The sequence below is a fragment of the Ahaetulla prasina genome, chromosome 15, assembly GCF_028640845.1.
Source record: "Ahaetulla prasina isolate Xishuangbanna chromosome 15, ASM2864084v1, whole genome shotgun sequence".
Lineage (NCBI taxonomy): Eukaryota > Metazoa > Chordata > Lepidosauria > Squamata > Colubridae > Ahaetulla > Ahaetulla prasina.
The window spans coordinates 17,667,263-17,680,458 of NC_080553.1; the positions used below are offsets into that span (position 1 = coordinate 17,667,263).

Below are 13,196 nucleotides of genomic sequence, written 5' to 3' on the forward strand. Positions count from 1 at the left end.
CATAGGCCTGAAGGGAAAAGGTTCCCTTCGCACATGCATGTTAGTCGTTCCCGACTCTAGGGGGCGTTTCAAAGCCAAGGAGCCAGCGCTGTCCGAAGACGTCTCCGTGGTCATGTGGCCAGCATGACTCAACGCCAAAGGCGCACAGAACGTGGTGACCTTCCCGCCAAAGGTGGTCCTTATTTTTCTACTGGCATTTTTTTTTTTTTAACCTGCTTTCGAACTGCTAGGTTGGCAGAATCTGGGACAAGTCACGGGAGCTCACCCCGTTACGCGGCAGCCCTAGGGATTCGAACCGCTGACTTTTCGATCGACGAGCTCAGCGTCTTAGCCACTGAGCCACCATGTCCCTGGCCTTGGGTGACCAGTTAGAAATTCTCTTCTCTTGCAGAATGGAAGGCTTCCCCTCCTCTGAGATCTGCCAGCCTGGCGTATTGTCCGTTGGAACAAGGTACTCCGGGAATTACGTAGAGTGAGCTCTCTTGTAGAGTTCGTGGGGTTCGAGTTCAAGATGCCTAAGATCCAATGGGCGAGGCGTCAGCGGGAGGATGGCATTTCTTTCCTTTTCTTTGCTTTTCCTTTTGAACACTTGAATGTTTCTGCAGCTGCGGCTGGAAAGAAAACCCTCAATGGCAGCCGAGGCTGCAGTGTATCTCTGCAACTTTTAAGATAGATGGACTTCAACCCCCAGAATTCTCCAGCCAGCCCGTTATTTTTATTTTATTTTTATTTTATTTATTTTTTGCTGTAGGAAGAAAGAGTTGCCGTTTGTGCAAGAACACAATCTTCGCTCTGCTCAGCAGCCTCCAAGAAGGCAGCCAGTACGAGCTGGCTTTACAGCTGATCTCCTACTCTTTCGGATCCCTCTTTCAGCACATGATCTCCAACAACATGAATGTCACTCTGAGTAAAAAGGTAAGAAAGACGGTCTGGTGGTGTGGTTGAGTCGAGAAAGCAGGAGATGGTGAGTTCTAGTTCCTCTTTAAGCATGAAAGCCGACTGGGTGACTTTGGGACAAGTCCCCAGGCATCTGGGAGTTCTAGTCCCTCCTTAGGCATGAAAGTTGGCTGGATGACTTTGGGTCAATCCCCAGGCATCTGGGAGTTCTAGTCCCTCCTTAGGCATGAAAGCCGACTGGGTGACTTTGGGCCAATCCCCAGGCATCTGGGAGTTCTAGTCCCTCCTTAGGCATGAAAGCCGACTGGGTGACTTTGGGCCAATCCCCAGGCATCTGGGAGTTCTAGTCCCTCCTTAGGCATGAAAGTTGGCTGGATGACTTTGGGCCAATCCCCAGGCATCTGGGAGTTCTAGTCCCTCCTTAGGCATGAAAGTTGGCTGGATGACTTTGGGTCAATCCCCAGGCATCTGGGAGTTCTAGTCCCTCCTTAGGCATGAAAGTTGGCTGGATGACTTTGGGTCAATCCCCAGGCATCTGGGAGTTCTAGTCCCTCCTTAGGCATGAAAGTTGGCTGGATGACTTTGGGCCAATCCCCAGGCATCTGGGAGTTCTAGTCCCTCCTTAGGCATGAAAGCCGACTGGGTGACTTTGGGCCAATCCCCAGGAGTCTGGGAGTTCTAGTCCCGCCTTTTTACCTATGAAAGCCAGCTGAGTGACTTTGAGCCAGTCCCTCCCTCTCAGCCCAACCCACCTCACAGGGTTGTTGTTGCAGGCGAAATAGGAGGCAGGAGGTGTGTTGGATCTGTCTGCCGCCTTGCACAACTTGTCAAAATAAAAAAGCGGGATATAAGACGGGGTTTTTTTTAGAAAAACCATCTGTTATGGTTCTGCCTTCCTCGTTTTGTGTCCGTCAGCTGCACGACCAGGACATGCTAGAGGCAGTGCGCGCGTTCTTCTTGACAGTGATGCAGAATTCGACCTCGCTCATCCAAGCCATCGGAACGGCTTTGTTGCACAAGGTGAGTCTGTACCAGGTGCCCGTCGGGGGAGCGAGCGAGCGAATTTCGGGGGGATCGTTTCAATTAATCGGGGGGGGGGCTCTCTTTTTTTCCCCACAGGTGTTCAACAGCCACCACGTGGATCATCAGCTGGCCTTCGGCTACTGCACCCTCTTGCCCAGAGCCGTGGTATTTGGAAAACTCTGGGACATCGTCAACCAGACATCACCGAACTACAAGAAGATCCTGGTAAGTCATGAAGCTGGTCCAGAGAAAGATGCACAAGGCAAGATTTCAGAGCTGGTGGGGCTTCTCCTCAGCCCACCCGTGACATATCTCAAACCCCCCCCCCAATCCCCAGGCTATGGCTCTTGTGGGAACCCAACTAGCTCTTTACTATGAAGAGCCCCAGGAGAAAGCAGCTTTTGAGGAGTTGATCACGGATGCCGAATGGGGCATCGCGCTCGGAAAGCTCGGGGTGAGTCCCTTTGCCAAAATATTACTAAATCTGCACTACTATTAATCATCTCAACATTCCCATCACCCATCTCCTTCCACTTATGACTGTGACTTTGTTGCTTGTATCCTTACGATTGATATCGATATTGATTGGTTCCTGATTGCTTATTGTACCCTGTGACTATCATTAAGTGTTGTACCTTATGATTCTTTTCTTTTTTTTTCTTTCTTTCTTTTTTTTTTGGAATGTTTTTTAAATACACAAACAATTATTTAATACAGGGGTCTCCAACCTTGCAACTTTAAGCCTGGTGGACTTCAACTCCCAGAATTCCCCAGCCAGCTTTGCTGGCTGGGGGATTCTGAGAGTTAAAGTCCACCAGGCTTAAAGTTGCCAAGGTTGGAGAGCCCTGATTTAATACATCAGTCATTCCTTCCATGTGACATCTCGATGTTTTCTCTTTGGCTTCATCTTTTTTGTTGCTAATTCTATCTTCATTTTCATTTAATCTGTTACAATTTTTTCCACCGGTACAATATTCTAATTATACCATTTTCTTTCATAACTATTAGTTTGCTTATCTACATCTTTTTTCTAACCAATGGTAAAATTGATACCATATCTTAAAATATTCTGAGTCCTCTCTTTCTTTGATTTACCTTAGAATTTTTGATGAAGGTATCTTTTCTTTTATGGACACTGAGAGCATAGGCACCCAGACAAATTCCTTGTGTGTCCAATCACACTTTTATTTATTTATTTTTATTTATTTAATTTTGTCATAACAATATACACAAGCATCACACAAAAAGATTATATAATATATAAACATATATATGAGGAGAAAAGGAAGTATAAGCATATATATATAGGGAAAGAAACAATAGGACAGGAACGGTAGGCATGTTTGTGCTCTTATGCACTTGGCCAATAAAAAATTCTGTTCTGTTCTGTTCTGTTCTATTCTATTCTATTCTATTCTATTCTATTCTATTCTATTCTATTCTATTCTATTCTATTCCTATAGTCTATTACTCTATTCTATTCTATTCTATTCCTGTATTCTATTCTATTCTACTCCTATATTCTATTCTATTCTATTCTATTCTATTCTATTCCTATAGAATAGGATTTTTTAAATTTTTTATAATTTTAAATTTAAACTTTTAATTATCAGCCTTTTGAAATTTGCTAGGTTTTAATGGTTGGTTTTTTAGAATATTCTATTCTATTCTATTCTATTCTATTCTACTCCTATATTCTATATTTAGTCTATTCCATTCCATTCCATTCCATTCCATTCTATTCTATTCTAAATATATTCAGGTTTGGAATGAAAGCTTACGGTGTAATTCTAGCCATTTATGTCTCTCCCCCTTGCTCCCCCCCCCATAAGGTTTTGCAGAAACTGCTTTATGTGCGCCTTTGTCTGGCGCTAAAAACCAAACAGACGGTCGGGGGGGCTGCTGCGTTCGTCTCTGTTTTTGGTTGCCCCAAAGAAATAGGGGAGGCCAGAGGGGATGTCAGGTCATCCCTGCAAGTCAAGAATTGGAGGCCTGAAATGATAGGTTAGGAAACAAGCATTGGCGTGCTAAACTGAATGCTGATGCGGGTGTTTTGTGGGCAAGGTCTCTTTCCAGAATATATTCCGGATGCCGTCGGTAAGGAAGAAGGAACTTCTAAGGACCCTGGTTCAACACCCAAATGCAGATACCAGCCTCATCCTGAAGTTCTGCGGGTAAGGAAGCTGAAGTCCACGGGGGGGTGGGCAAGCAAAATGCCCCCCTTTCATTTCTCTGCGTTGAAGAGCAGAAATTTAAACCAGATTCGGACAAATCAAGAAAAATCTTGAATTACATGCGGCACGTTTCCTGACCTTTCTTATACAGAAATTCCCACATTTCACCAAATATTTGATTTGATTGGGGAAGTTTGGCTTTCCCTTCCTTCCTCCCTCCCTGATTCCCATCTCTATCCCTCCTTCCTTCATCCTTTCCTCCCTCCTTGATTCCCATCTCCTTCCTTTCTTCCTTCCCTTCCTGATTCCCATCTCCTTACATCCTCCTCCTTTCTTTTTTCCTTTCTTTCCTCCCACCCTCCCTCCCTCCCTTATTCCCATCTCCTTCCTCCCTTCCTTTTCCCTCCTTTCCCTTTCCTCCTTCCTTCCTCCCTCCCACCCTCCCTCCTTTCTTTTTCCCTTTCCTCCTTCCTTTCTTTCCTCTCACCCTCCTTCCTTCCCTCCTCCCTCCTTCCTTCCTCCCTTATTCCCATCTCCTTCCTCCCTCCATCTCTTCCTTTTCCCTCCTTTCCCTTTCCTCCTTCCTTCCTCCACCTTCCCTCCTTTCTTTTTCTCTTTCCCTCCTTCCTTTCCTTCCTCCCACCCACCCTCCCTTCCTTTCCTTCCCTCCCCTCCCCTTCTCTCTATTCCAAGTCCTTTCTCCCTTTTGATCTATTCTGCTTTTCAGAACCTTCCACTTAGATACGGACGCCGCCCTGCAGGTCTACATTGAAACCCACCTCCAAGATGCCAGCCGAGAATTGGAGCCGGGGCCTGGGAAGGAGCCCCACGTCCTGGCGGTGGCCAGAGCGGTCGAGACCATCCCGCTGCTTAGCAGCACCACAGGCTTGGTGACCAGCCTCAGCACCATGCTCCACAAAGTAACGTTATGTTGTTTGGCAGGGAAGAACGATGCTGGTTTGATTTAAGCCGGGGTTTAAAAATTCCCAATCATAGTTATTCGAAGCCAGTTAATACAAAAGGTGATAAAGGCCAAGGAGGAGAAAGGCGGGATATATTTGAGGATGGAGGTGATGATGGAGGTGGGACCAGGGTTCCCGGTTCAGACCGGATTGCCCGATCCGGTAGCAATGGCGGCGGGTGGTTCGGAGAACCAGTAGCAAAAATCCCTGGCTCCGCCCCCCCCCTCCTCCGGCAATGCCCATCTGAGCCAGAGGTGTTTTTTTTTAATTATTTTACTTTTAAAAGCATTTTTTTAACGAGGTTGTTTAAAAAAATGCTTTTAAAGGGTTAAAAGAAGGCTCTGACGATCCCGGCTGAGGTGCCAGAAGCTTTTTTTTAAAAAAAACTTTTAAAAGCATTTTTTTTAAAGGTAAAAAAGCTGAAGCCTGCTAGGCAAAAAATAGGGGGTGGGTGGAGGGTTCGTTGGAGAGAGAGAGAAAGAAAAAGAAAGAAAGGAGGAGGGAGGGAGGGAGGAAGGAGAAAAGAAGAAAGAAAGAAAGAAAGAAAGAAAGAAAGAGGGAGGGAGGGAGGAAGGAGAAAGAAAGGAAGGAAGGAAAAAGAAAGAAAGAGAGAGAGAGAGAGAGGAAGGGAGGGAGGGAGGGAGGAAGGAGAAAGAAAGAAAGAAAGAGAAAGAAAGAAAGAAAGAAAGAAAGAAAAGAAAGAGGGAGGGAGGGAGGGAGGGAGGAAAAAGGAGAGGAAGGAAGGACTACAAACCTGGCACTAGACGCAGCTTCAGAGGATAATCCAGGGCTGGAAGGGACCCTGGAGGTCATCTAGTCCAACCCTGCTCCAGCAGGACATTGTTAGTGAGTTTCTGTCTTTTGATCCCCCAGTCATATAGCCACGCCCACCCAGTCACATGACACACACACACACACCCCCAAGCCACGCCCCCAGAACCGATAGGAAAGAAATTTCGATTTCCCCAGTGGGTGGGGCAGAGGAGCCCCTCACCCGCAGTTAAGGGGTGAGCTGCTTGAAAGAGGCTCTCTAATCACAAAATGATTGATCGTCCAACTTCGCTTTTGACGGGGGAAACAGGTGGATCCGTACAACTATGAGACCATCCAAGGCCTTTTGACGGTGATGGAAAGAGCTGGAGGTCAAGCCACAGGCTTCCCACTGAACTGGGTAAGAAAGGGGTCGGTTTGTTAGCCCCAGGGCTGGCTGGGGAATTCTGGGAGCTGAAGTCCACGTGTCTTCAAGTTCCCCAGCTGGAGAAACACAGCTGTGGAGTCAGGAAGATGGCATTTTGGGGCAAACGTGGAGGAGCCATTCCCTGAGCAAAAGGGGCCGAACCGTTAGGCTTAAATTCCACCATGAAATAACCTGAAGGCTGAATCAGACGCTCCCTTAATCTGCTGCTCTATAAGGAGCACAATCGGCTTTCAAGAACCTTCCTTTCTCCTTCCTTCCTTCCTTTCCCTTCTGTCTCTCTCTCCTTCTTTCCTTTCTCTCGCCTTCCTTCCTTTCTCCTTCCTTCATTTCTTTCTCCTTCCTTCATTCCTTTCTTTCCCTTTCTCCTTCCTTCCTTTCTTCCTTCCCCCTTTCCCTTCCTTCCTTCCTTCCTTCTTTTCTGATTCTGAAAGCCATGTTTTGCCCCAAAAATGCTGCCCTGCGTGTTCCATTCGACGACTACAACGTGTAAATACAGAGTGCAATGTTATTCACTGGCTTGTGTTGCGTGTATCTATAGCTTCTTTTTAAAAAAGCAGAGAAGAAACTTAACCTTGTTTTATCTGTTGCTCCCAGGCCAACATGCTCCTAAAACACTTGATATCCTACAAGAGACTCTCCCCTCCTGGTGATCTGGAACAGCAGTTCCTTCTCGATCAAGGGCTTCGCCTGTCCCCGGCTGCTCAAACCCGGCTGCCTTTCCATCTGATTTTCTTTAAAACTTCGCAGTGCTTCTGGAAGATCATTTGTGAGCATTTTGTAAAATATATATATATATATATTATTCATAAAGAGATTTTTTTAAAAAAACACCTTCGGATTTAAGAGCTGCATTTGGAAAGCTCGCTTCTTCCCCAAACGACTGCTGAGTTATTTATTTTTTCCCTACAGCTGCAGAAATCAATCAGGAATCCTTCCCGAAGTTGCTTTTGATATGCAAAGTCATGAAGGTAACAAGGGCTACTTTTTGTTCCTCTTTTTAAGTCCCTGAAGGAGGAAACGCAAAGGATTCCATGAAAGGGTAGAGCGAGATGCTTTGGATTGAAGGATTGGATTGAAGAAACTGACCGTGTATCCTTGAAAATAAGACCCTGTCTTTTTTTTTTTTTTTTTGGAACCCCGAAATAAGCGCTTGGCCTTATTTTCGGGGAGATCTTATTATTTTGGGGCGTGTGGAACAAGATGGGAGTCTTCTTGCTGTCTTATCTGATTTCCAGCTCTGTGTTTAAATATTTCTGGGGAGGGCTTATTTTGGGGGGGAGGCTTATCTTAATGCATGCACTCAAAAGCCCGATTGGGCTTATTATCAGCAGGGGACGTCTTATTTTCGGGGAAACAGGGTAGTAGCTTTGGCTCAAACTTTCCAGCTGAGACTGGGGCTTAAGTCCATCCCAGAAAGACATAAAATAAAGTTTGCTGAAAAAGTTGGTTGCATATGAAGCTTGGGATAAGTCCTGCTTAGAGTTTCACCGCTCTGTTTACTTTCGCCCAGGTTTCCTTAAATAACCTCTACGCCTCTGCCGTGAACCACATTTTCCAAGAACAGCTGAAGCCGAAGCTGTTAGCAGCAACCACCAGTGGACAGTTGTGGAAAGTGGACAAGAGAACGGAGGAGACCATGCAGGCTATCCAGTCTTACTTACTGTCGATCACTAAGCCGGAATGGGCCACAGCGCTAGCCCACCAGATAGCTCAAGAGCTTCCGACAGGTTGGTTCAAGAGGGATGCTGGTTTAAGAGCGGTTAGCAGTTAAGGTGCTGGGCTTGTCGACCGGAAGGTCGGCAGTTCGAGACCCAAGCACCGCTTGATGTGGTGAGCTCCCATTCCTTGCTCCAGCTCCTGCCCATCTAGTAATTCGAAAGCATGTGGAAGCAAGTAGATAAATCCCTCCACTTTGGAGGGAAACTCACAGTGTTCCGTGCGCCTCGGCATATATTCATGCCGGCCACATGACCACGGAAGCGTCTTCAGACAACACTAGCTCCTTCAGCCAGGAAATGCAGATAAGCACCATCCTCTAAAACTGGACACGAGTGGAGAGGGAAACCTTACCTTACCTTTCCTTTTTACTAAATAACCTACCATTGGCAAGAGTTCCTCAGCAGACCGAGCCAAACCAAAATCACTTTTTGGCTTCCCGTGGGATCCACCCTCTCAACTATAGATCCTTAGGAAGCCAATTTATTGCCCATAGCAGATCTCTTGCGTCTGTGATGACCCGGGGCGTGACACAAAGGCAACACAGCCAGAGAATCAATAGGAGTCCCTTTATTATAACCAACTGTGCCCCCCAATGTCCCTTTCAGCTCTCCGGCCTGGAGAGAGAGCTCTTCCACCAACCTATAATAATCAATACTTCAGTCCCAAACGTTGTAAGCAGAGAACTTCTAACAAACAATCCAAAGGCAAGGCAAGGTAATTAATCCAGCAGGGCAAGCAAAATAAGGAATTCCTGAAGTAAAGTAGCACGGCAGTAAATCAAACGAAGTTGGGAGGATGCCAGGATTCAAAGAAACACCAGATAAACTCAGTGTTTGACCCCGGCAACCGCCCCTCCCATTTGCCTCTCCTTTTAAACCCCATCAGCAGCTGTGCCTTGTAAAGAGGTTCGGGTCCCTTTCCTCCCTCGTAAGCCACGCAACCTGCATTGCTCTTTTCTCCGTTCCTCCCTGCACTACCTAGAATGAAGAAGGGGTGGGCCTTGATCTTCAGCTGAACCGCCTCTCCCTTGTTCTACCTCTCCCCTGCTCTGTCCAGTTGAAACCCAGAAAGGAGACTGTGGACTTTATAGATGTGGGTTTTTTTCTTTCTCCGCTTTACCTCCAGGGCCCATCAAGGTCCAGACTTTGAAACTATGCCTCAGCTTAGCAGAAAAATGGCTGAAGAACTCAACAGTAACGGTAACGGAGGAAGCTTTCCATGTTTTTAGAGAACAGCTGAGAATTGCATAATATGAACTATCAGGGTCCTAGTCTGTTCAGTTGGGGTCAAAACGCAACATGGGAACAGGGCACTGGGAATTCTAGCCAGCTCGTGGTTCCTTCCCTGGGAGTTGCGGTGAATTTAGCTTCCTCTCCTCTGGGTTGCTTCGTACACGTAGCTGCTCCTTTGCACTTCCTCCGTCGCGCACACATGCTCACCAACACACCCCTCCCTCCCTCCCTCCCTCCCTCATTGGACGCTTGGGGCGTTACAGAGCTAGTCTCCACCGAAGCTGTTGAGCCGTCATTCATTTGCTGCCATCTTCTTTTGCAGCAAGGTGATTCAGGAGTTTGTTTTTTAGGCACTTTGCTAGTTCCTATTCGATCACAAAAATTGCACCACAATCATTAGATTCCATTGGGGGCTTAAGAGACACCTGCAGGTTCTGTGGGCGTGGCAGGGGAAGGATACTGCAAAATCCCCATTCCCTCCCCACTCCTGTGGGAAGGATATTGCAGAATCCCCATTCCCACCCCACTCTGGGGAAAGGATACTGCAAAATCCCCATTTGCTGGTTCTCCAAACTACTCAAAATTTCCGCTACCGGTTCTCCAGAACCTGCTGGATTTCAGACCCATAACAGGGGAAAAGGGTTGATCAAAGATGGGCCTATGGTTTTAGGCTCTTCCCGTGTTTCATGATTAACGAGGAAGGCAATTCGGAGCATGAAGCTGGTGCCTCCTGAACAGGTGGGCTGTTTCACCTCTTCCACTTGAGTGGCTACGAAAAGCAGGGGCCAAGGTGAACCATGGCAGCGGGAGGTGGCGGTCCCAGCTGCAGACGGGCGGCAAGTGAATGCTCTGCCTTCTTTTTTGAAGGACGAGTCTCGCGAGAAGGTCCAGGTACATCTGAAGAAGCTGCAGGTGCAGCACAAGAAGGCGGCCACGGAAGCCGTTTTGGCAGCCCAGAAACTGAACTCAGAGGAGCACCAGAAGCTCCTCGGGAAACCCGCCAATCTGACCATTCAGCTCTATCAGCACAGCAGCATCGTGGAGAGAATCCAAAACCCAACCGGGAGAGACTATCCGGGTGAGCTTGTCCTGACCTAAGCTACCTTAGAAAGCGTGAAGCCAAGTCTTTAATCCTGGCCAAACCTCTTCGGTTTAAACGACTGCGAATTATGCTGTCATTCACAGTCAACAAGGCTTTGTCAAACAGTCTTTCAGAGGTATGTTTATCAACACCCACCCTATCTCCCTTGGAACGCTGCCAGAGAGCCAATTTCCAAACGCAGGGCAAGGGCAAACTTGGCACAGATTCTGTTAGAGTCACGAACAGGACTTTCCAATCTTGAATCGACCAAATGAACTAATTGCTTCCTGCAAAAGCTCACGTCCCATTCGCTCCTCTTGGAGGGGCCAATTATCTCCAAGGTTTTACTCCCAAGTCGATCCTGCTTTCTGAGTTGTTCGTGTCTTCCAGTGGCTCTGCGCACGCTCACACTGGGAACAGGCTCCAGCTGTTCCTCTGCCTCGCTGCTGTCTAGCTCCCTCTCTGCCTCCGACGCAGAACCCTCGTCTTAGCTTTCCCCAGCCTCCAGGACTGGCCCAAGTTCCTCCCCAACCTCCTCACTGTCCGACTCTGCTGCCAGCTCTGCTCCACAACAGAGCTCACGCTCGGCCTCTTGGCAAGAACGACCTTCGAGCGTCATAGGGTAGAAGTGAGCGAAGAGTCAGACCTGCCTCAACTTCAGCCTCTAAGTAAGAAGGATCCTTAACTCCATTTGGGTGAGAAAGGTATATTTTACTAGAAGTCAAGTGAATTTGGGCCGCGGTGTGGCTCAGGCTGTAAGAAGCCTGTTATTAAAACACAGCAGCCTGCAATTACTGCAGGTTCTAGTCCCACCAGGCCCAAGGCTGACTCAGCCTTCCATCCTTTATAAGGTAGGTAAAATGAGGACCCAGATTGTTGGGGGGGCAATAAGTTGACTTTGTATATAAATATACAAATAGGATGAGACTATTGCCTTACACACTGTAAGCCGCCCTGAGTCTTCGGAGAAGGGCGGGATATAAATTTTTAAAAAAAATTTACAGTAAGTCACTCGACTTCTAGTGAACTTTATCTTTCTCACCCAAATAGAGTTAAGGATCCTTCTTACTTGGGGGTTCAAGCCGAGACAAGTCTGACACAAAGGAAGATGTTGTCCTTCACAAACTTGTCCTCTTCTCTCTGGGTAGATATCCATGCTGCCGCTAGAGAAATAGCACAAATTAACAACCTGGATCTGAAGAAAATCTGGGACACTTTGCTGGAGAGATGGCTGTGTCCGAACGACCTCCCAACAGATGTAAGTTCAGCCCCTTCTCTCTGGCTAGCCAGGTGTTCTGAGGTGGTACCACGGACACTTCCTTCTGGCCTTCAGGGTTAGAAGCTGCTGAGAACGTCTTCCCTTTGCTAAACACGTCCATCGTCCCATCCTGGCAGATTTCTGGAGCCTGCGAGCACCTTTTCAGACTAACATGTTTCATTAAAAGGCATCCGATTTCATTCTGTAGCTCACACCCAGGCAGGAAACGTCTGAACCACTTGTCTGGTAACGATATCACAATGCTTTTCATCTACCCAATAGCGATAGTTGCTCAAAAACGTTAATTTCCGAACTCCAGTGAAACAAGAAAAGCGGATGGATGAATCCTGGAAAAGGCATCGTAACAGGCAGCAAAGCTAAATTAAATTAGAAAACCTACGTACAAATGCTCAGGGAGAGAATTTTGACCCGGCATAGAGAAAGCAGAATAGGAATAGGTATAAGAATAGAATAGAACAGAACAGAACAAAACAGAACAGAACAGAATAGAATAGGAGGAATGGAATGGAATGGAATGGAATAGAATAGAATAGAATAGAATAGAATAGAATAGAATAGAATAGAATAGAATAGAATAGAATAGAATAGAATAGAATAATAGAGTTGGAAGGGACCTTGGAGGTCTTCTAGTCCAACCCCCTGCTTAGGCAGGAAACCCTACACCACTTCAGACAAACATCTTCTTAAAAGCCTCCAGTGTTGGAGCATTCACAACTATTGTTCTAACTGTCAGGAAACTTCTCCTTAGTTCTAGGTTGCTTCTCTCCCTGATTAGTTTCCACCCATTGCTTCTTATTCTGCCCTCAGGTGCTTTGGAGAATAGTTTGATTCCCTCTTCTTTGTGGCAACCCCTGAGATATTGGAAGACTTCTATCATGTCTCCCCTAGTCCTTCTTTTCATCAGACTACACACACACAGTTCCTGCAACCGTTCTTCGTATGTTTTAGCCTCTAGCTTGTTCCTCTTTCTGGCTCTCTACCTTCCGACAGTTACAGGCAGCCTTCCAAGAAATCGACTTCGTTATCAGAATTCAGCTTCCCAAAATCAGAAAGGGTGTTTTTTTTTCTGCTTTACTTTAAAAGGAGGACTCTGAGGGTTCGAAAAATGTTCAAGAAGATGAAGACTTGAAGCGGTAAGCTATGGCTGGCTAGCACAAGGTTGTGTGTCAGTGTGTGTGTTTCCCTTCAACAGTGTAACTGGTAGCATGGAGCCTGCAAATTCCCAATCTTTTAGAATGCAGCTGGGTAGAGTCCTTGACTTACAACAGTTTGTTTTGTGGCCATTTGAAGTTACAACGGAACCCGGGGTGGGGGTGGGTGGGAGAAAAATTTACCTTTTAACACGTATGACTGTTAGACACCCCCCCATGATCAAAATTTGTATTGATGACGGTTGCAAAAATGATCGTCAAGATGGCTGAGAATAGAAAAGGTTCGATTTTTGTTTCTGCAGAATCGTATACCTTCTTCAACTTTACCCAGCGGATAATCAGTTAAGGATTCTTTACGAATGCGCCGTTTCTGCAACCTCTGTAAGTGCCCATATTTATAATTAATTCCTACACGATAATTCCGTTATTTCTCAACCTCAGCCATTTGAAGAGGGGTGGAATTCAATTCCCAAGAATTCT

At 46.6% G+C, this 13,196-nt stretch overlaps 1 protein-coding gene across 1 annotated transcript in view; it reads left to right on the forward strand.

Annotated features, from left to right (window-relative positions):
- Positions 1-13,196, forward strand: part of KNTC1 (kinetochore associated 1) — a 46,962-nt gene that overhangs the window by 26,515 nt on the left and 7,251 nt on the right. The window contains exons 38-53 of the mRNA XM_058158206.1: positions 392-451; positions 752-915; positions 1,813-1,917; positions 2,017-2,145; positions 2,258-2,374; positions 3,985-4,094; positions 4,822-5,014; positions 6,138-6,227; positions 6,849-7,020; positions 7,164-7,222; positions 7,765-7,981; positions 9,099-9,172; positions 10,073-10,283; positions 11,435-11,544; positions 12,649-12,698; positions 13,019-13,097. Coding sequence (XP_058014189.1) covers positions 392-451; positions 752-915; positions 1,813-1,917; positions 2,017-2,145; positions 2,258-2,374; positions 3,985-4,094; positions 4,822-5,014; positions 6,138-6,227; positions 6,849-7,020; positions 7,164-7,222; positions 7,765-7,981; positions 9,099-9,172; positions 10,073-10,283; positions 11,435-11,544; positions 12,649-12,698; positions 13,019-13,097 — 1,940 coding nt within the window. The remainder of the gene's footprint in view (positions 1-391; positions 452-751; positions 916-1,812; positions 1,918-2,016; positions 2,146-2,257; positions 2,375-3,984; positions 4,095-4,821; positions 5,015-6,137; positions 6,228-6,848; positions 7,021-7,163; positions 7,223-7,764; positions 7,982-9,098; positions 9,173-10,072; positions 10,284-11,434; positions 11,545-12,648; positions 12,699-13,018; positions 13,098-13,196) is intronic.